This window comes from Canis lupus, chromosome 7 (assembly GCF_011100685.1).
Source record: "Canis lupus familiaris isolate Mischka breed German Shepherd chromosome 7, alternate assembly UU_Cfam_GSD_1.0, whole genome shotgun sequence".
Lineage (NCBI taxonomy): Eukaryota > Metazoa > Chordata > Mammalia > Carnivora > Canidae > Canis > Canis lupus.
The window spans coordinates 77,836,096-77,858,049 of NC_049228.1; the positions used below are offsets into that span (position 1 = coordinate 77,836,096).

The 21,954-nt window shown below is 41.7% G+C and overlaps 1 protein-coding gene across 2 annotated transcripts in view; it reads right to left on the reverse strand.

Moving 5' to 3' along the window:
- Positions 1–1,895: 1,895 nt before the first annotated feature.
- AFG3L2 (AFG3 like matrix AAA peptidase subunit 2) overlaps positions 1,896–21,954 on the reverse strand; it is a 38,522-nt gene continuing 18,463 nt past the window's right edge. For both annotated transcript variants that reach the window (XM_038543908.1, XM_038543909.1), the window contains 8 exons: positions 19,777–19,930; positions 17,252–17,359; positions 17,026–17,151; positions 14,968–15,078; positions 11,650–11,765; positions 8,330–8,530; positions 6,225–6,419; positions 1,896–2,721 (listed from right to left, as the gene is read on the reverse strand). In XM_038543908.1, the coding sequence (XP_038399836.1) occupies positions 2,479–2,721; positions 6,225–6,419; positions 8,330–8,530; positions 11,650–11,765; positions 14,968–15,078; positions 17,026–17,151; positions 17,252–17,359; positions 19,777–19,930 (1,254 nt within the window). In that variant the 3' untranslated portion in view covers positions 1,896–2,478. The remainder of the gene's footprint in view (positions 2,722–6,224; positions 6,420–8,329; positions 8,531–11,649; positions 11,766–14,967; positions 15,079–17,025; positions 17,152–17,251; positions 17,360–19,776; positions 19,931–21,954) is intronic.

Below are 21,954 nucleotides of genomic sequence, written 5' to 3' on the forward strand. Positions count from 1 at the left end.
TCCTGATGGGTAAGGGAGGACCTGGCAGGGCCAGCTCTGGGAGCTGTGTGCTCCGGCTCAGCACGGAGGTGGAGGGCTGTCTTCTATAAAACAGATCACTTTTCAGATTCTATTAACTTGCCACAACCTCTGTAAGAGGTCTTATAAAGTCAAACTCCACAGGACATGACCAGGCTAGTCCTACTAGTAATTAGCACACACGGCTGTTCACCAGTGTTGCTGGTTTATTTCTCCCTTCTGCTCCTTTGAAGTTAGCTGTGAACATGACTTTGGCCAAAAGAATGTCACTTCCAGGTGCCAAGTCTCTAAAGGCTAGTGCTTGATCTTCAACTCTGCCTCTCTCTGATGGTTTCCCCCATCTGGGTCCCAGTGACTGCACAGCCCCCTCTGACCTTTGTTGGACAAGGATTGAGAAAGAAATGACTGTCATTTGGAACCATTTCCATCTGGGGTCATCACACAGGGTAACCGAGCTCCCCCACCTGACAGAAGGCCTGAGCTCAGTGATTGGCCATGGCTTACACCAAGTAATTATCTATGCTGTGCTGAACCCCAAACTTGGGCAGACAGAAAGGGAATCATTAAACATGGCAGTGTGACTTGAACTGCGGTGAGCACAGGCTTTATTTCCACAGAAATCTTCGAGTGGATCCCCAACAATGGGGAACTACCCTTGGTGCAACTACAGTAAAAGTAAGTATCTTACCATCGTCATCCAACCTGGAAATATGCTAGGTTTGACTGACCTTGGAAGAGAGAAAGGACAAGTGCTGTGAGCACCCAGTGTGAGTCAGGCTCCGTGCAAGAGCCAACATGAACAATGTTCACCACAGTGCTGTGGGCTTCCGGGTGCAGACCAGGAAACCCGTGGATGGCTGTGGTGGCTATTCCAGGCCATTGCCTTCCCAGGACTCCACAAGCTTGAACTAGGAATGCAGGTGAGTTACCATCTGACCATCTCATGTACAGCTTGGTCCCTTTTGTTTTACTGCATCAAACCTGACCCGTGTTTGGCACCATCCACTTCATTCGACTACACAGGCCTCGCAGCCAAGGCCCATCAGAGCTCCGCACATGCTGGCACCTCTCCTTGCAGTGGTACAAGGAAGTAGTCTCTTCATTGTCTGTGTGGAGAACAGAACACTGAACACCCTGATGGCCAGGTGAATCATACAGCCTTCACACAATTCTTCACTGAACCACCTCCCACAGCATCCTGTGAGGAAGGGAGGCAGTAGATCTGTTACAGCTGTAGGTCACTGCACAGAGCAGTGGAGACTGCAGCAGAAACTGAGGAGGGCCCCGTGCCCGTCACACTGAGTTACCGGTGTCCTCACATGGTTCTGTAGTCCAGTGAGCTAGAGCTCAGCACCTCTGGGCCACCTGGAGGAGTGCTCCTGGGCCACAGCAGTCTCCCCATAACACCTCCCTCCCGGTCTATCCAGTACTGTCTGTTCCAGGGATGCCACCTGAATCTGTGTCTGAAGTCTGTGTTGTTCCCACAACATACTTAACTGTATCAACACACAAGGCAAGCTGAAATAACTGAGATCCATGTGATGGATTGAGACAGCCTGCCAGACCTGCCGTGGTCCCACAAGGTCTTCCAGACCCAGATGCTAGGACCACATCTTGTCACCACCAGCCTCGTGAGGATGTAAACTGATGCCATTGTCACAGATTCTTGTACTGACTTCCTATCAACGTTCTTTATATCCAGAGTTCATCATTCCAGAATGTACAATTCTAGAAGTTACCAAGCCTTTTGTGGGTGCTGGTAAGAACCAGCAGGACTGGCTTTTGAAGGATTCTTCTCTCCACAGTTAGAATACTTAATTCCTTTCCATAATGGTTTCTAAAAGAAAAGACCCCAAGCATAAAACTGCGACCCTTTGTTGAATTCAGAAGGAAAAAAGTACAGTACACTTTATTTTTGATGTAAAGAAGCCATATTTACATAATACATTCATATTTTTAGATATGTTATAGCTCTCCGTAGAAAACCATTCCATTAAAACAGCAACATGTGATCTGGATTCAATCTTTAAAGTATTAAGTCAAAATATTCTTATCAGGACTCCAATTTAATTTCACAGCTCATCCACAGAGGGGAAACTCTGAAGGGAAACAGGAATGAAGAGTGGGTGATGGAAAGAGAAAAATACACCTCTCCCACACTGGCAAGCCTCCACACATGGTCGATCCCCGACACACATCAGCTGGCACCACGGATAGTGGAGGGAGCAGTGCTGGGTGCCTTCTCCTTGCTCCCCAGCCACTGTCTGAGAGCCTGATGGGCTCGGGCACATATTCTCCTGGGCCTTCAGAAAGTCACCCTGCACCCAGGCTGTGACTTCAGAGGCTGAGGACTAAGGACTCCTCTTCCCACCATCTCAACCCGGTCAGCAGATGGTTATGATCAACTTTGCAGTGTCCTTATTCCTCTGAGAAAGCCAGAGTTGACCACAAAACCACAAACTAAAACGGTCTCCCATCTGGAATCTGGTTGGCCACTTTTTCATCCTGGGGCTCCTCTTTGTCCTTTTCCCGTTCTTTGTTCCAGTCCTTCAGGCCCTCTGGAAGTGAAGTATCCTCATCCAAGCTACCAGTGCCTTCTACAAATTCTTCATAGGTAGATTTTTCCACAAACGGTCTGGGGCCCAAAAGTTCAACCATATCATTCTTATCTAATACTTCTTTTTCTAATAACAGAAGAGCAACCTGGAACATGAACAATTCCCATTAAATGCAATTACTTAGCAAAAGTCTTTGCAAAGCTAATGATTTTTAAATTTATAGCTAACCCCATTCCAAAACAGGATTTAAGCCTACTGAGAAAGATATAGACAAGTCCCAGGATTTTAGAGTAAAATATACAAACTGTTGGAAAACCAAATGTCTACCAGTAAGGGCGGGGCTAACTACATTTCAATACATTGACACAATGAACAATTATGCACCTGTAGTGAAGAATCTGTTCTATAAACATCTTGGAGAGACATATTCAGTGAGAAAAGCAAGAAGCACATCCTGTATGGTATACTATATTTGCCTTTAAAAGGAGAGAAATATATATCTTTTTATGTGCTTATACAAAAAAGTTCTGGAAGGAAACGTGACAAAGTTATAAAAGTGGCTGCAATGCAAGTTGGGGGAAAGGGTAGAAATAGGGTAAGCAGAACATTTAAAAAGTTAGTTGGATAAAACAGACACACAAGGGCAGAGATACAAAAGGAAGCCAGGAAGGTTTATGTGAAAACATGTATCTTGAAGTTCTAGTCATTTCTATGCTTGAACCACAAATTTGACAGTATACATCTTAAGAGGACACCAGGAAAGGGACACCTGACCACCTATGTGTATGGAGGTGAGGGAGGGTGTCAGGGGAGCAGGAGCGTGGTTATTAGAGCATCAGACCATCACACAAAGACAGCAAAGCAGGGTAAAAGTATCAACTGACTTCACAAAATAAATTTATTAGTTCCTGAGGTAACTCCCTACTTAGAAATTTGACTTATCTGTACTTTAAACCAGATGGCATGTTTTTAAGAGATGCCAAATAATCAAGCAATTTTATTCTGTTTTATCAATTTTTAAAAGCCTTATTATGGAAAACTGCAAATATGCACAAAAGCAGAAAATGACTAACAAATCCCCATGTAGGCACTATTGACAGTCCTCAACTTAGAGTCATCTACTCCCTAGATTACTCTGAAGAAAATCTCAACTGTCATATTTTTATCCATATATATTTTTGTGTATATTTCTAAGAGAGAAGAACTTAAAAACGTAACCAGGTTTTCTTCTTAAACCACTATTACTTCTCAATTTGCCTATTTTACACAGTTGTGGGTAACCACTTACAGTGCAATAATGTATTTTATTTAACCCAATATACCAAATGCAGCATCATTTTTAAAAAAGATTTTATTTCTTTATTTTAGAGAGAGAGTGTGAGAAAGTGAAGGGAGGGGCAGAGGAAGAAGGAGAGAGAATGTGAAGGAGACCTCCCATGGAGCCCGATGTGGGGTTCAATCTCATGACCCTCAGAGATCATGACCTGAGCCAAAATCAAGAGATGGACACTAAACCGACTGAGCCATCCAGGTGTCCCCAAACATAGTATCATGTACTGTATACACGTACATTTTAGCATATAACGATATAAATAATATTGAGATATTCTACATTCTTTTTTTCATACATCTTTAAAACCCAGTGTGCTTAAGGCACCCTTCAATTAGGAGCAGCCACATGCAACAGCACAGGCTTGGTCTGAGGTTAACGGCAAGGACTCTGCAGACACTGGGCCCATACCCTGGTCTTGCTGCTTACCAACTGCATGACCTTAAGTAAAGGGACTTAACCCCTCCGTGTACTGGTTTCTTCTGTAAAATGGGAGGTAACATATCAAACTCCTGAGGCTGCAGGGAGTTGGACAGAAGTTCATGCATCTAGGCAGTGCCTGGTACACAGAAGACAATGGGTGAAGCTAGCCAGTTACCCTTATTCTCCTAAAGCTTAACCCTTACGTATTATCTTGTCCCCAGAGAGTAAACGGAGGCCCAGAATGGAGGACACTAGTCCTAGCAGCGAAGCCTCCAGCCACCTCTCCTCTTGATGGCTCTGTATCTCCTGGCTGACTCAACATTACTCCTCACAGATTTAATTTTCTCGAATGGGCCAGATAGTACTTCAGAAGTCTGCAGTATCTCAAGATCCTCACTCCACTGAACCAATTTCCCTTTCCCAAACATGCTTTTGTTACCACTAGCAGTATGTGCATTGTACATGCATAAGGACAGATAACTGTGTGAGACTCCCTGGACCTGTCTGGCATCTGTGGTGTGCACGTGGCATCCTCCTCTTGAATCTGCACATGCACACTGTGCTCCTGCAGCCAGGGTCCTGAGTGAGCTCCTCCACTGTCTTCCACAACTGGCTATGAGATGGACCACCAACAAATCTGATCTCCAACCTGGACCTCCTGTCCAAATTTCACTGCAAATGTCCAATGCCCATGTTCTCTTGGGTTCAAGAATGATTCCCTCCACCCCCAGCCCCCGCCATGTTTGCCACTAGGAGTCATCTCAAGGGCTTTCTTCTCGTTCAGTCTATGCATTTAACCAATAAATCTTGGTTTCTCAGATCTGCCTTTGCCCTACTTCCACTGCCAGCCCTAGCGCCGTGTCAGGAATGTGAGACCTGCAGCGGCCTCTGAGCAGTCTCTGCCACTCCCCTGGGCTGGCACACTGCTGCCATACTCCCCTTCAAATGAATGTCACCATTTCAACACTCTTGAGAAGGTCAATCTTATTTCTAAAACGATGTTTCTAAACTTTTTAGCTAGCTATTGAGAACCTGGGTACTGAAGGTCCCTCCACGCTGCCATCTGCTCCCCTCCTCTCCACGTTCACTGTAACTTGACTATCCTTCTACATAAAATCTAAGTTCTATCTTCTATACAAAGCCTTCCCCGACCACTCTGATCTTCCTTCCTCAGAGCTTCTGTGCATGCTTTGCAGTGTGCCGGACACCAGCTCACTCCACCTGCACTGGGGCACTTTTGTGAAGAGACAGCATGGATGCTTTTGGATTGCCTTACTGATGGAATGGTGTATCTTGGACTATTCTTTTATCTGTGTCAATCCCTCATAATTAAAGAGTTTACTGGATGCAAAAAATCCACTGAATTCAGAAGGAAACTCTCCCTTTGGAAGGTGCTATCATATGGAGAAAACATAGAGCATGTTTATTCGCAAAAAGCTCATAATTAAGCCAAAGGTAATTTTCACGTGCCAATTCCCAATCTAGTTGGGCTAGCTTTTATTTGCCCTTTCATCACTACCTGCTTATTCCAGAGGTAAAAAAAAAAAAAAAAATGGTAAATTACTGTCAGTCCACTGTGCTCCTTCCTGAGGAGTACAAGTAAAACACAGGGTAGGGAGGAGGGCTGACTCAATTGTGTATTTTGTGGTTATTAGCAGATTCAATTAATCCTGCACTCACATTGCTAAAAGCCACAAGAGCCGGGGCTGTGTCCTACTTTTGTTCACTACTGCACTCCTACCTCCTCACAGAGACAGAGCACACACAGAATCAGAAAGAAGAAAGGAATCCAAGAGTTAGCCAGTTACAGGGAGTGCTAAGGTCTACAAACCAACCCAAATAGTCAATCCGTCACTTTAACCATGTAGAGAATTACTGATACAACTAGCACCTACCTTCTCCACATCAGCTTTCTTCTCTGTGAGGAGAGCCACTGTTCTTTTATAAGCATCATTAATAAGTATTCGTACTTCATCATCTATCAGTCTGGCGGTGGCTTCACTGTAAGGCTTCTCTAAAACCATATCGCCCTGACGTGGGAGATCAAAGGAGATTTGCCCGACCTTTTCATTCATGCCAAACTGAACAATCTGAAAAAGAATATATGATTAGTGGTGGGCATCTGGTTTTGCGGACAGGCCGCCTTATAAAATGGCAGTAAGTCTTTGTAATGGCATTAACTCTGCATGCTTCGCTGTAATACTACTCTTTAACCAGGCAAAACGTACCTGGCAGCCTTGGCTTAGACAAGGTGCTCTGTATAGACAGGGGTGGCAATGGAGATAGTATTTTAAACTGGACTAGGGATACAAGACACGAAGCCCATAGACAACATCTGTGAGACCTGCAAGACACTTCTCCCTGCACGAGGGAAAGTAGAGAAGCAGGAAGGACCTGAGAGACCCAAGAGGATAAAACTCAAGCCTTCCAGGCTCTTCCTGAATAGGTCAGAGTGCCAATCTGAGAACAAGTGATCCTGGAAGGGAGTTTTGCCATTTTCCTGTTCCTGAACCCACAGCCTCTAGCCTGGACCTTATGAGCCCCCAATACTAATAAAGCCCCACATTCAGAAGTTTCTGGAAGTAAAATCCAAACTGACAAGAAAGGGCCCAGATGAAAGCGAGAAGCAGGAACAGAGCCAAGAGAACTCAGAAAGCCATGTTTTTAAAATCTTCCTGGAAACAACAGAAAAGGGAATTCTAAAGCTATAAAACTAAAAAAGCGGTCTTAACCTCCTCCCTCTTAAGAGGTCAGGAAAGCACATTTCGTGTAAAATGGGTAATAGAAAAATGTCTAAGAAGTGATTATAAGAAAAAAGTAAGGAACAGAATAACATCTTCCTAGCTGATGACAGTGCGATGGGAAGACATCTATAAAAAGATGGAGCCTGTAACCTACTACTTCAAAAAAGCTAAAGGAAATCAGGAAAATGACAGAAAAATAAAAGAACAATGTAAGAATAAAAAAACCTTAAGGAAAAAGTTACATATAAAAGAAAATGCTATTTTAAAAATGAACGTTAAGCTACAAAGAACCCAAGAGTATGCAACCACAACAAATAATGCCCTGAGAAACAGAAGGTAATTGTTAAAAAAAAAAAAAGAAAAAAAGTCATTTAAAAATTAAAAATTCAAAGACTTGAAAAAGTGACAGACCAGGAGAAGAGCTGACATAAGGGTAACAGGAGTTCCCAAAGAAAGTCATTTACATGAGGTGCCCAGACAGCAAAACTATACTGTTTGGGGATGTGTGCACCAGAGATACCCAAAATCTGTGCAGGACAGTAACCAGTCAGGAGAGTGGCTGGTCCAGCAGGGAGGGAGGGGATCAAGAAGGGATGCTCTTAGGGACCTGCCAGGGTACAGGCAGTGTTGCATCATGGGATCACACAGGCTTATGATGGAACTTTTAAATTCTGCATACATGCTTTACAGACTCTCAGTATTACAGGTATCCCTTGCCTTTTGAAAGTTTGTGCTACACCACTTTGCTTTTATGAAAGACCTACAGCAGTACCTGCTTTTTCTAAACACAAGACATTGAAAGAGGACCTTCTCTTCTATGAAAAAAAGGTGAAAAGAGCACTCAGCATTTATTCTGAAGTGAGCAGAGGCAGCACACAACCCAAGCAGTGACTGGCACTGCCAGGCTCCATTAGCAAGATGTGATCTAAGGTACAAGTCTACCACAGGTTATTTTTGGGAACTGGGAACATTCAAAAATTTTTCCATGTAAATGAACAGTACTTCTTTGCTTTGAGCCATTTCAACTTCCAAAAGGATTCACAGGAATGCTCTGTTTTCAGATAGTGGGAGAAATCTGTAAACTTTAAATACTATTCTACCAAGAAAAAAAAAAAAAAAAGATTTCTTTTAAGAATTCTTACCTGAAAAGCATAAGCCAGTTAAACACAACAGTACTCTTAGAGCCAACCACAAATATCCATTACTCGTGCAAATTGAGAAAGCAAGGAAGAAAAACACTCCATTTCTATACTTACTTGAGCATATGCACTTTGAGTTACTTTTCTCAAGTCATCTTGAGCGCCAGTTGTAATTCTTCCAAAGAAGATTTCTTCCGACACCCGGCCACCCAGAGTCATGCACATCCTGTCCAAGAGCTGCTCTTTGGTGTACAGGTATTGTTCTTTGGGTAAATACTGAGCATAACCTAGTCCTTTGCCTCGCGGGATGATGGAGACCTGCAAGTAGAAAACATACAAAACATTGAGGATTCCACCACCAAATGGTGAACCTAATGTTTACCTATACATAGATAAGCTCGCCGATGAAAAATAAGCACAACAGCTAGGCAACCCTCCAGCCTTGGCAAGAGGAGATCTAGCAGTAGTTGACTGTTCAGGGGGTATTTTCTCTTAGAATAACTTAGTATTTTCTTTTTTTTAACTTAGTATTTTCTTTTAGAATAACTTTACCTTAGGGTTCTAGAAAGTACTTCTTATCCTTTTATAAAACACAATTGAGATCATTCAGTCTTGATAAAAGGACAGCTGGTGAGTGAGGACTCCTGATCAAACATGGCCTAGATGCCATTCAACTTCACGAGCCCCAGCCACATCCTCCTTCACAGGACGAAGGGAAAGGCACACCTAGATGCTCAGGAGCCTTCATTTTCTTTCCTAGTGCTTTTTGCCACTGAATAAAGTCCTTAAAATTTTAAAAAATCAACTTTATTGAGGCACAGCTTATATTCAGTAAAAATACACCCATTTTTAATTGAACAATCCCGTGAGTTTTGACAAACACAACCTCCTACCACAAAGATAGAAAGAAAGTCTTTTCTTTGTCCTGCAAAGTTCTTTTGTATCCCTTTTCCGGTGAGTCTTATCTCCCCTCCTTTAACCTTCCAGCTCCAGGCAGCTAGACATACACTACCAGTCCCTATGGATTAGTCACAATTTCTGGAACTCCATATAAATGGAATCATATACTATGTACTTTGTGTCTGCTCTCTTAAGTCTTTCTGAGATTCACCCACACTGCTATATGTATTAATAGTTCGTTCATTTTTACTGGTGCATAGCATTCCATTGTATAAACATACCAAACATCCATTTCACTGTTGAGGGACATCAGGGTTGTCTCCAGTTTACTGCTATTATGAATCTAGCAGTGTAGACATGTTTTTATTTCTCTTGGGTGATTATATAGAAGTGAGATTGTTTGGTTGTATGGAAGCATTTGTTTACCTTTATAAGAAACTGCCACACTGTTTTTCAAAATGGTTACACTATTTCTCATTCCCAACAGCAAAGGATGAGAGCTCCACCTAGAGTGACATTTCACCAATACTTAGGACAGACTTTTTAACTTTAACCATTTCAATGGTTATGCTGTGGTATTTTATTGTGGTATAATTTGCACTTTCCTGATGACTAATGAAATTGAGTATCTTCATGTACTTAATATCCATTTGTATACCTTCAGATCTTTTGCCCATGATTTCACCGGGTTGTTTATTTTCGAGTTTTAAGAGTTTTTTATATATTCTAGATACAAGTCCTTTGTCATATATATACTGCAAGTTTTTTCAGACTATGTGGTTTGCCTTTGATTTCCTTGACAGTGTCTTTCAAAGACAAAAACATCTTCAATTTTGATGATATCCCATTTATCAACTTTTTCTTCTGTGGTTCATGTTTTTTGTGTACTAAAATATTTTATAGCCTACCGAAGGTTACAAAGATTTTGACCTATGTTTTCCTCTAAACATTTATTGTTTTAGCTTTTACAATCTATTTCAAATTAATTTTTTACATACAATTTGAGAGCCAGTGTTAGCTTTTCCCCCCAAATGAACACTGAGTTGCCAGATCTATTTGTTGCAAGACAATCCTCCTCACCCTGAATTATTTCGGCACCTCTGTTAAGAATCAATTAATCAATTACGTGTGAACGTCTACTTCTGGGCTCTATTCCATCCTATTGATCTGTTTAGTTCCTTTCACAATATTAGTCTTCATTACTGTAGCTATATACAAAGTCTTAAAATTGGGGGTATAACCCCCTTCAAACTTGTTTTGGCTATTCTAGTTGACCTGTATTTTCATACAAACTTTAGATCTGCTTATCAATTTCTACAAAAAAGTCTGCTATATTTACAACAGAGATTGTGCTGAAACTTCACGGAAATCTCGGTGATCATAACATTTCAGGGACAAGGCATATTTCTGTTTTTATTTAGGTCTTGTTTCATTCAGTATACAGATCCTACAAGTACTTCAAGATATGTATCCCTATATATTTTATGTTTTTGGATGCTGTTGTAAATAAAATTGAGTTTTTAAAATTTAATTTTCCAATTGTTTATTGCTAATTATACAGAAATACAACCGATCTTTGTATACTGATCCTGAATTCTGTAACCTTGCTTATTTCACTTATCGGTTCTAGTGGCTTCTCTGTAGATTATCTAGGGTGTTTGGTTGGGTATGTATATATGTATTATGTATGTATGTATATGTATATTTTTAAGTAAGCTCTACCCTAACATGGAACCTGAATTCATGACCCCAAGGTCAACAAGAGTGGTACACTCTACCAGTTGAGCCAACCAGGCACCCCTGTCTAGGATGTTTTATGTACACTTCAATGTTCTCTTCTCTGTGGTTCCCTTGCTTCAGGGGATTCCCCTCCACTGCCAGTGGTCCCCTGACACTGCAAGTCAGACTGATCCTTCCTGTTGTGTGTGCTGCACCAGTTTGGGGACCGCACCCAGTTGAAAAAGCAAAAATTTAACAATCTCACTTGCTGCACCCATCTTTCAGATTTCCCTTTGGTCTCTGCTTTCTTTCTTGCCAGGCTCTCTGGGGTCTCTCTGTGCAGGCATAGTGTAGTGGTCAGCCGGGAGCTGGGCAGCTTCTACTGGGACTTGGGTCTCACTCCTCTGTAGCCTTCTTACTTCCAGGATTCTGTTAAATTTCCAATGTCCTTCAAAATCCTAAATTCTCTCCTCTGCTGCTTCAATATGAGACCAGCTTTTCCACCACTGTGGCCGTGGAAAAAACCCTCAGGCAAGAAAGCCATGGACTCCCAATTCCAACCCACTTGTAGCAACTGCTTTTCAAAAGAAAATTCTCCTCCAGTATTCATCTGCTTTGGACAGTGGTCAGTCCCCTTAAATAGCAGTTTTCTTTCCAAACTTTGTAACTTCTCTGCATAAGCTCTTCATCTCACCATCATTACCAGACATCTCAGTCAATTTTATATACTTATCCTTCATGGGAATACAATTTTCTCCCTCAAATAATTGTTCATACGATCAGTTGGCCTACTCACTGTTTGACAGAAACTGCTTTACCTTCAAGAGTGGGTCTGCATGTTCCAGATACCACCCGGCAACTGCATGCCCTGCCTCATGGTATGCCACGGTCTTCTTCTCCTCGGGCTGCAGAACCTGGGTTTTTTTCTCTAACCCTGACAAAATAATAACAGAAAACCAAAACCACTGCCTCAGTGGCTCTGACATAAAAAGACAGTTATACAATCTACACACTACCTTATCTAAAATGTGACTTAGAGACTAAGCTGCCTATGATAATCCAGAAATTCCCAACCAAGGTCAGAGTAAAAGCAAAGAACCAACTCCAAAATACCCCAGCTACTTGCAAAATGTATTCACTACCCCTAGACCCACTTTTCCCCTAACTCACCCACTCTTTTAAGCCATATATCTTGTTTTGGGAACCAGAAATGCAAAATAAAATTTGGCACATAGGTCAATTTAAAACATAAAAGTCAGAGAAAGCAAAGAGGTCTGGAATGATCTCCTGTTTGACACAGGTACTTGGAATAATCAAGTGCTGGGTAAACAAAGAGGCAGTCTGGTACATAGACAACAGGCAGTCTATTCCTGATGGAAGGCAAATGAGAGGAAGAATGGAGCTAGCTAAAGATCTGAAAGTACCCAGTCAGCGAGTCAGCTAGGCCAATGCTGCAGCACCCGGCATACTAATCAACTGGCCCTGGGGGTTCCAAGAGCCAGCAGTGAGGCAGACATGAGAAAACTAATCCAACAGACCACCATGTGTGGGGCCTATGTGTTGACTACACAGCTGGGGGACCCCTCATTCAAGTACAAGTTTTCTGTAGCCCGGATCTAGGAGGATACTAAACCTCCTTCACATCTTTGTACCACAGAAACGAACTACAAAGTTTGTACTGATACAGATCATCACACTGTGACAAGTCATTAAGTTTTCAAGGTAAGGCATCTGAATTTCTCAAATGACACCATATTAATGAGCCTGAAAGATTAAAAAAGGAATGCTATGTTCCCAAAGACATAATCCAAGACAGTGATAACAGAGCTGCAAGGGCGGAGATTTAAGAAGGTGAATTATAGGGCAGCCCTGGTGGCTCAGCGGTTTAGCGCTGCCTTTGGCCCAGGGTGTGATCCTGGAGACCCAGGATCGAGTCCCACATCAGGCTCCCTGCATGGAGCCTGCATCTCCCTCTGCCTGTGTCTCTGCCTCTCTCTCTCTGTGTCTCTCATGAATAAATAAAATCTTAAAAAAAAAAAAAAAAAAAAAAAAAGAAGGTGAGTTACAAGCACAAATAAGCAGTTCTTGCTTATGTGAGACAACAAGGACCCTGCCCCCCTCCGCCGGTTTATCCCTGGAATTTTTCATTTTCCCAGTAAGCTTACTACAGAACAAGTGCTCCTGACTGGTTTCCAGTAGCTGAGCTGTGAGCAGGTAATTATGGACCTCAGGAGGGCCCCTACTGGCCCTGCTACTCTGACCTCTTTCACACTGAGAACTGACTCTTCCCCCACCTAAAGGGTACAGACACACAGCTTTCACCTCCCTCTACAGTGAATTGTTTTAACTCCACTTACAACTCTAAACTTAGATTTTTCTCCTTTCAGTAACAAATTTCTAGAATAAGTAGTCTCTTCATTCACTCAGTGGTTATTTATGTAGCCCCTAACCCAGGTTAAATACATCGTCATACTAGCCTCTAGATCCTCACTGAAATCTCCATTAATCTGGCTTTGTATTATCTACTCAACTGCAACTGTCATGTCAGAAGTCACCAAAAACAATCCCGTTGCCAAATCTAAAGTCATCCTCCTCCATCCATGTCCTATATCACTTGATTCTGCTGACAAGGGCTTTATAAACGTAACTTTGCCCTTGTCTCTCATCTCTTGCAACCTCCTGGGTTTCCTTTAGTGGCATCTATTTCTTGTCTTGCTGCTGCACCTTCTGGGCCTGTGGCACTCTGCTGGCTCACTCTTTTCCTCTCTGCTACCAAATGCAGGCAGTGTTTACTGTGTGGGCCCTTCCCTCTGAGCCCTCTCACCCACCTCCACACCATGGGAACCGGAGCCTGTGGCACCTTGCTGCTGCAGAGTTCCATGTGGACAGCCTGCCCCGCCTCAAATTCTGCACATCTTATCAGCCAAACCAGCTGCCTCTGGAAGCACCCCATTCTTCCCATGGTCTATAAGGCTGTCCTATTTTTGCCTATCACCACTGGAACTACTTATGCCAAAACCCAGTATCTCATATTAATGATTACAAGGTTCTCTGCCTTCAGATGCTTCCCTCTTCTTCAAAGTCAGATTCCTTTTATTAAAATATCACTGATTGGGCCACCTGGGTGGCTCAGTCGGTTAAGTGTTTGCCTTCGGCTCAGGTCATGATCCCAAATCCTGGCATCAAGCCTCACATCAGGCTCTCTCTGCTCAGTGGGGAGCCTGCTCCTCCCTCCCACTTGTACTAAGTAAACAAAATCTTTTTAAAAATAATAAAATATCACTGATTATCATGCTACTCAATAGCTCAGGAAAAATCCCACGTTACTTCAATACCAGCCACAGTACAACAGTTTAAAAAGCCCTAGAGCTTAACATTCAAGGCTTTCTAAAATTTAGACTTAAAAAACAATTATTTCTAGCTTTGCCTTACTTTCCAAAGGAAATTCGAGTCTGACTGGTTTACTTTCCCTCCCTAAGACATAGGGTGTAACCAAACCACCTTCTGTTCCTGCCACTCTAATACCAACCTCCTCTTTCAACTGAACCTGGTTTAAATCCTGCCTCTTCTGTAGAGCCCTGCCTGACTACAGAGTCCTTTCTTTCTTTGAATGCACAAGTTCTGAAATTACTTATTATCTTTTTATGGGTATTAAATTATAAAGTGCCTAGAAAGCAAGAAAAACATGTTATGTATATTCCCGACTGTGCTTGTGAGGTGAGCATTTCCGGGCTAAAGAGTTGTTACACCTGTTTATCCATCACCTATACTTAGCAAGACAGCACATTTAACTCAGGCAATACAATTTTTTGGAAACAGGAAGGTTGTGAGCATTTTCAAAACACTAGACTGGTATAATTCAGAGGAAGATATCTTGCAGCTTGCTGCCCATGCAAGTGAGGCATGGTGTGGGGTGCTGTCTCAGACTCACCCAAATCACTAGTATCCATCTCCACAAGACTGTGGGCAAGGGCAACAGGGGACTCGTAGCACTGAGGAAACACAGCAGGGGCATGGTAGCCCCAGGGCTGGGTGAATAGACTTCTCTGCTTCTAGATCTTGCCAAAACAGAGAAACCCATGGCTTAAAACTCATTTTATCAGCCTTCTCACTTCAGTTATGTTCAGTTTGCTTACCACCAATCACTCGCTCAATTGCTTGTTCAAAGTGTTTCTGGTTTATGGAATCTGAAAGGTGTCTTGCAGCAATGAGGGCCGCTTCATTACAGACATTAGCAACGTCAGCTCCTACAAAATGAATGTACAAAACAGCTTACTCACCAAATATACTCGAACTGATTAGTCACACATCATGGATGACACAGTCAGTTTAGTTTCTCAACTAGCAGTAGACTGAACAAGTGTCTAACATAATTTAGTTCAATTCATGATAACCCTAAGCTGTTCTAGCATTCAGTAATAACCTAGTACAATCCTTGCCCTTTGAATTAAGATGAAAGTATTAGTAGTAGGTAATTACGGGCAGCTACCTTTATAGGCAATGTGGCTCATATAACAGTGATCTAAGACAGTCTTTAAAAATGCCCATTAATTAACCTAGTTCTACAAGTTCTGCTGGGAGAGTGACTGATGTGGATATTAAGCAACACGCTGAACTATAATGAAAAACATAAGCATTAAAATAACTCAGGGCATTCAGTAAAATAACAAAAGTTAAATACACGAAGCTTGCCAAATGCTTTCCAGATCCCTAAGTCTCTTTAAATTCACTTTTCAGATAAAGTATATGGTAACTTAAATAAGCTATAAGACATGTATGTACTCAATAAACAAATACTGAAATGTTATGAATTCCAAAATCCAAAGATAACAAACAAGTAAAAAAGTTAGGACCCTGCGACATTTAAGAAGCCTAGCTTCTTCTGGTTAGAACCATACACTTACATATATAATCCTCTCAGACTTTCCAAATGTTGCTTTTTAAGAAAGACTTACATTTTACATTTAAAAACTCTTGGAAAAATAAAAATAAACACTCTTGGAGTAGGCACCTGCAAAGCTACTCAACATCACTAGTCATTAGAAAAATGCAAATCAAAAAGATGAAATACCACTAGGGTGGCCACAATAAAAAAGATAGGCAATAACAAGTGCTGACAAGAATGTGGAAAATTGGAACTCTTTTTGTGACAATGCATAATGGCATAGCCACTTTGGAAAACAGTTTGGTAGTTCCCCAAAAAGTGACTCAGTGGCACTACTCCTAGATATATAACCTGAGAAATAAAATGTACATTTCACACAAAAATCTACACATGGATGTTCATAGCAGCATTATCTCTAACAGCCAAAAGATGGAAACAACCCAAATGACAGGTAAAGAAAATGTGGTCTATCCACATAATAGAACATTATCCAGCCAGAAAAAGGAATGAAGTGTTGATACATTCTGCAACACGCTTGAACTCTGAAAACACTATGCTAAGTGAAAGAGGCCAGGCATAAAAAGATCACATTTTGTGTAATTCTTTCTATACGAAATGTCCAGAATAGGAAAATCTATAGAAACAGAAAGTAGGTGAGGGGTTGCCTACGGCTGTGGGTAGAGGGAGTGGCTACACTAATGGATTCTTCTGGGGTGATGAAAATTATCTAAAATTAGACTACAGCAGTTATAGCATAACCCTGTAAATACACTGAAAACCACTGAATCATATACTTTACAATTCACCAATGAATTTTATGGTATGTAAAATTATCTCATTAGAGTTGTTTAAAAAAAACTTAACAGGACACCTGGGTGATTCAGTTGGTTGAGCATCCATCTCTTGATTTCAGCTCAGGTCATGATCTCAGGGTCCTAGGAGCAAGCCCTGCATAGTGCTCCTTGCTCAGTGGGGAGCCTGCTTCTCTCTCTTTCTCAAATAAATAAATCTTAAAACAAAAACAAAACCCACATACAAGTAATCCAGAGGCAGCAGAAAGAGGCTGGAACATATAAGCTAGGTTCTAGAAGAATTAATAATTATTCTTGAAGCTAAGTGATGGGTGCGCAGAGGGGTTCATTATACTATTTTCTCAACTTCTACATAGGTTTGAAATTTCCCACAATAAAAAGGTAAAAATATACCCTGAAAAGGCCCCAGAGTGAGAGGTAAAAGTAAAATGGTACCTGGCAAATATCGATGACTTACAGGACTTCTTACACAGGAGAGCAGGTTCTGTTCCACTCACCTGAAAACCCTGGAGTTAAGGATGCAAGTTTTCTTGCCAGTTTCTCCTTTTCCAGGGCACTGTCCAGTTTCAATGGTCTGAGGTGAACTTTGAAAATAGAGGCTCTTCCTTTTATGTCCGGTGGTCCTTGAGAAATTATTTTTAAAGGGAAAAAAAAAAAATCATGGTGAAAAAGTTACATCTCTCCTCAAAAGAACTGGACTGAACCCAATGAAGATCATCTCACCAATAAAGATCTGCCTATCAAAGCGCCCTGGACGCATTAGTGCTGGATCTAGGATATCTGGTCGATTGGTGCCTGCCAAAATGACGACGTTTGTTGTTGTGTTAAAACCTAAAGAGATGATAACAAAAATGCAAGACTTAAAGCTTTAAGCATTATTTTTCTAAACAAATACCAAAGATTTTAGTTAAAAAAATTTTCAAAGATTTTATTATTTATCTGAGGAGGGGGTTGAGGGGAAGTGGGAAGGAGGAAGGGAGGGGGAGAGAGAGAGAGAGAAAGTATGTGTGTGAAAGGGAGCAAGAGTAGGGGGCAGAGAGAGAGAGAGGGAGATGCAGACTCTTCAATGTGCAGGGAGCCTGATCCCAGGACCTGAAGATCATGACCTGAGCCAAAGGCAGACAACTGACTACAACACCCAGGCATCCTCATCTTTTAAATGTTTTAAAATCAATGAGATTAGTGGCACCTGGGTGTCTCAGTTGGTTGAACGTCTGACTCCTAATTTCACCTCAGGTCATGATTTCAGGGTCATGGGATCGAGCCCTATGTCGGCCCCGTGTCAGTGGAGTCTGCTTGAAGATTCTCCACCTCTGCCCCTTCTCCAGCTTGAGCTTGTACACTCACTCTCTCAAATAAATAAATAAAATCTGTAAAACACACACACACAAAACCACATAAATAAAATCAATGCTATTAAATTTGCAAATTGTCTAACTAGCCTTCCTAGGTCACAGGACAACCCACTGAATATCTGAAGACAGGTATCAAACTCCACCTCCAACCTCTGCCAGGTTCAACTTGCTCGGTTCTATCGGCCACTTCTCAAATGTCAATGCCTTGACCCTCGCCCCAAAAGAGCTCTGGGATAAAACTTCAATGGATTGAGGAGCTGCTTCTTAGGGATAAATAAACAAAGTGGTTTCTTGAGATGGAATTTATTCCTGGTAAAGTTGCTGTGAAGACTATTGAAATTACCATAAAGTGGGACACCTGGCTGGCTCAGCTGGTGAAGCATGTGACTCCTGATACCGGGGTTAAGAGTTCAAGCCCCACACTGGGTGTAGAGATTAAAAATAAATTCTTTTAAAAAAATGGGAGAGGGGGTTTCTGGGGGCTCAGTTGGTTAAGCATCTGCCTTCAGCTCAGGTCATGACCCCAGGGTCCTGGGATCAAGCCCACATGGGGCTCTCTGCTCTGTAGGAAGTCTGCTTCTCCCGCTGCTCCTCCTCCTGCCCCACTGATGTTCTCTCTCTCAAATAAATGAAATCTTAAAAAACAATTGCAGTATTTAGAATATTATGTAAACTTAGTTGATAAAGCAGTGGCAGGGTTTGAGAGGACTGACTCCAATCTGGACAGAAGTTCTACTATGGGTAAAGTGCCATCACACAGCATTGTATGCTACAGAGAAATTGTGAAAGGGAAAGTCAATGTGGCAAACTTCGCTGTTGTCTTCTTTTAAAAAATTGCTACAGCCATCCAGCTTTCAGCAGCCCCCACCGTGATCAGTCAAGCAGTTGTCAACACTGAGGCCAGACCTTCCACAAGCAAGAAGATTAAAATCACTGAAAGTTCAGATGATGGCCAGTGTTTTCCAGCTATAAAGCATTTTTTGATTAAAGCACGTACATTTTTTTAGACACATACTGCACTTAGTAGACAGTGTAAACCTAACTTTTATATGCACTGGGAAGCCAAAACATCCATTTCATTTGCTTTATTATGATATTCACTTTATAGCAGTGGTCTAGAATCGAACCCATGAATATCTCTGAGGAGTGCCTGTATGATGCCCAGCTCCGTCATTTAAAGCTATTCAATACTCAGCACTGTACCACCCTCTCTGAGCACACAACGGCATCCACGCATCTTACAGCAGGAAGCATTCTTACATCCTACAAACTGGCTTTCCTAACAAAAGAAAAAAGCTGACTAATGTGGAACGATGGCTACTCTCTTAGTAGGAGTATTCAAACTCTGCCAAATTCACACTCAGTTATGCATGGTTTACCTGATGCTTGAGAATCATAAATGGCTTCAAGAATGAGACTATTGGTGCACCTGGGTGGCTCAGTCAGTTAAGCATCCAACTCTTGATTTCAGCTCAGGTCATGATCTCAGGGTTATGAGATGGAGCCCCATGGTGGGCTGTGGGCTCAGCTCAGAGTCTACTTGAGATTCTCTCTGCCCTTCCCCCTGCTCTCTCTCAAATAAACAAAATCTTTAAAAAAATAAAATAAACCAAAAAACGACTATAATTCTTTTGTGGATCATTTCACCAATTTTTCTCTTCTTCAATACAGGTACAAACACTACCTTAACACCAATATTAAGTTATGGCAGGTTGCAAGGTAAGAATATTTTGCTATTATCTGCACTGATACAGAAGAGCCTTTAAAAAAGGGCTGTTTTAGAGAATACTTTTTAAAAATTTGTACTCTTTATTAGCACAAGAATTCTCACTTTAGATATATGGAAAACAATTAGAAAGTATAGTTTAAAATACAAAAGACTTGAATATTCACCATCCATTTCCACAAGCAGCTGATTGAGTGTGTTTTCCTGCTCACTCTGCCCTCCGAAGTTGCCTCTTCCTCTCTTCCTTCCCACGGCATCTATTTCATCAATGAAGAGGATGCACGGGGCATTCTTCCGAGCAAGGGCAAATAAGTCTCGGACCTGGATAAAAATATAACCCCTAAAGTCACTTGATGAGTGATTATTATTTTCGTCCTACTAAAATAAGCATCACGCTTCCATCCAATAGGAAATCTTTTTGTTACATACTATACCATAAGGTACATATTTTAAAAGTTGTAGGAAGCAAAGAGGTGGCAAATGAAGTTGGTGGGAAACTGATTTAAAGTGAGCAAATGTTATTTCTATAATATTATAAGTTACTGTATATATCAAAGGCACTATCTGCTATTTTTATAGCAACTTAATACTATACATTTTTGCCCTACAAAAAGATAACACTGTAGAACTAGAAACTTTATATTCAGTTTAAAAGTTCAAACTATTCCAGGGTTTGCATTTCATGCCCAAGGCAGCTGTTAACAAGCAGAGACTAACAGATCTAGGCAGTACATATACACACAGCAAAGGCAGTGACCCACCATGTCCATATAGTGATCACTACGGAGAATAAGACAGATAGTGCCCTGCCACTACAGGAGCAGGTGTGAGGCCCCTACACTTACATTCTATCCTATTAAACATATCCCCTCAGGCCACTAGTTCAAGTAGATTGAAGGAGTGAACATCCCCACACTTCACTACCAGCCAAGAGTTCAGAGTCTCATCCTATCACCTGCCCCTTCTAAGAGATCCAGAAACAATCTCCTATGCCTCACATCCCTCTTTACTTGCCAAAGTCCAAGTCTCCTTGTCACCCTTTCCTGCCTAGAATTCCAGGTTTTCATTGCTATACTGCCCTGAACATATCCCCTAGGATAAATCACGTCCCTCTAGGGCCTCTCCCTCTGAACTCCAGATCTGTGATCAGCAGACAGTGTGGGCCCTCTCATGCTCTTTCCTAAATACCTACTTCACCCATTCGCCTGAACTCAAATTTGGCTGTCTCTGCAAAGCTCTCACCTGGAAAGAGTTTTTGTCTTTCCTTCCAGGCCAGTGGGAGTTGAAGCCTACTTCACATGCCATGACTATTGCCAAAATAATTCTGCTGGAAAACCTCTGCTCATGGAGGCTCTCATCATGGGGTGGACACATCATCCTCCTTGTTGCAGTACTCCCTGGGCCTAATTTCCCACTCTTCCACTCCACTCTGTACCCCGTAGGCATTATTTTCTTAGTAGTTCCTGGTTGATTAGTCCCTGACCCACCTATTTCAATCACCTTCTGTTCCATTCTGCCATGGCCAGCACTGCCAAGGTTTCCCTAAACAATGAGCTTCCCAGTCTACTCTGACCTCCTCCCATGGGTCTGGCCTGCTCATGTGCTCAAGCCTCTCTGACAGCAAGCTCCTCTTGGGTCTCCACCCCATTAGGCTCACTGCTTTACCATCATCCACAGCTCTTCTCCTGCCTTCAGTCACCCTCCATTGCTCCCACCTGTATTAGATTCCACACTCCAACAACATCAACACTTAACTCCCTCAGACTCTCCTAGCTACCTGACAAGACTCCTATGCATTCACCTACTCTATCATAGCTCATTTAATCTAAGATGCCATCAGTGTTAAGACTCATCATTAATACACTTGCTGTTGACAAAAAAAAAAAAAAAAAAATGCTGCCAATACATGACAACACCTAGTTACTGATTATACGTTGTATCCTAATGTTTGGAAAAGCAACTGTGATAGCAGTTTACACTCCGTGGTGTTTAAAAAAAAAAAAAAAAAAAAAAGAGTCAACATTTAATGAAATACTCAAGAGTTAAAAATTTAAGTGCTGCTTTAAAAATTAATCCATACTCACACTTCCTGATTTCAAAACTTACTACAAAGCAATAGTAATCAAGACTATAGTACTAGTAAAAAAGCAGATAGGATATCTATGGTCAAGAGTGCCAAAACCATTCAATGGAAAAACCATCTTTTTAACAAATGATGTTGGGAAAACTGGATACACACATGTAAAAGAGTGAAGATGGACCCTTACCTCATGCCAAAATGGATCACAAACCTATATGAAGGAGTTAAACTATAAAACTCTTAGAAGAAAACATAGGTGTAAATA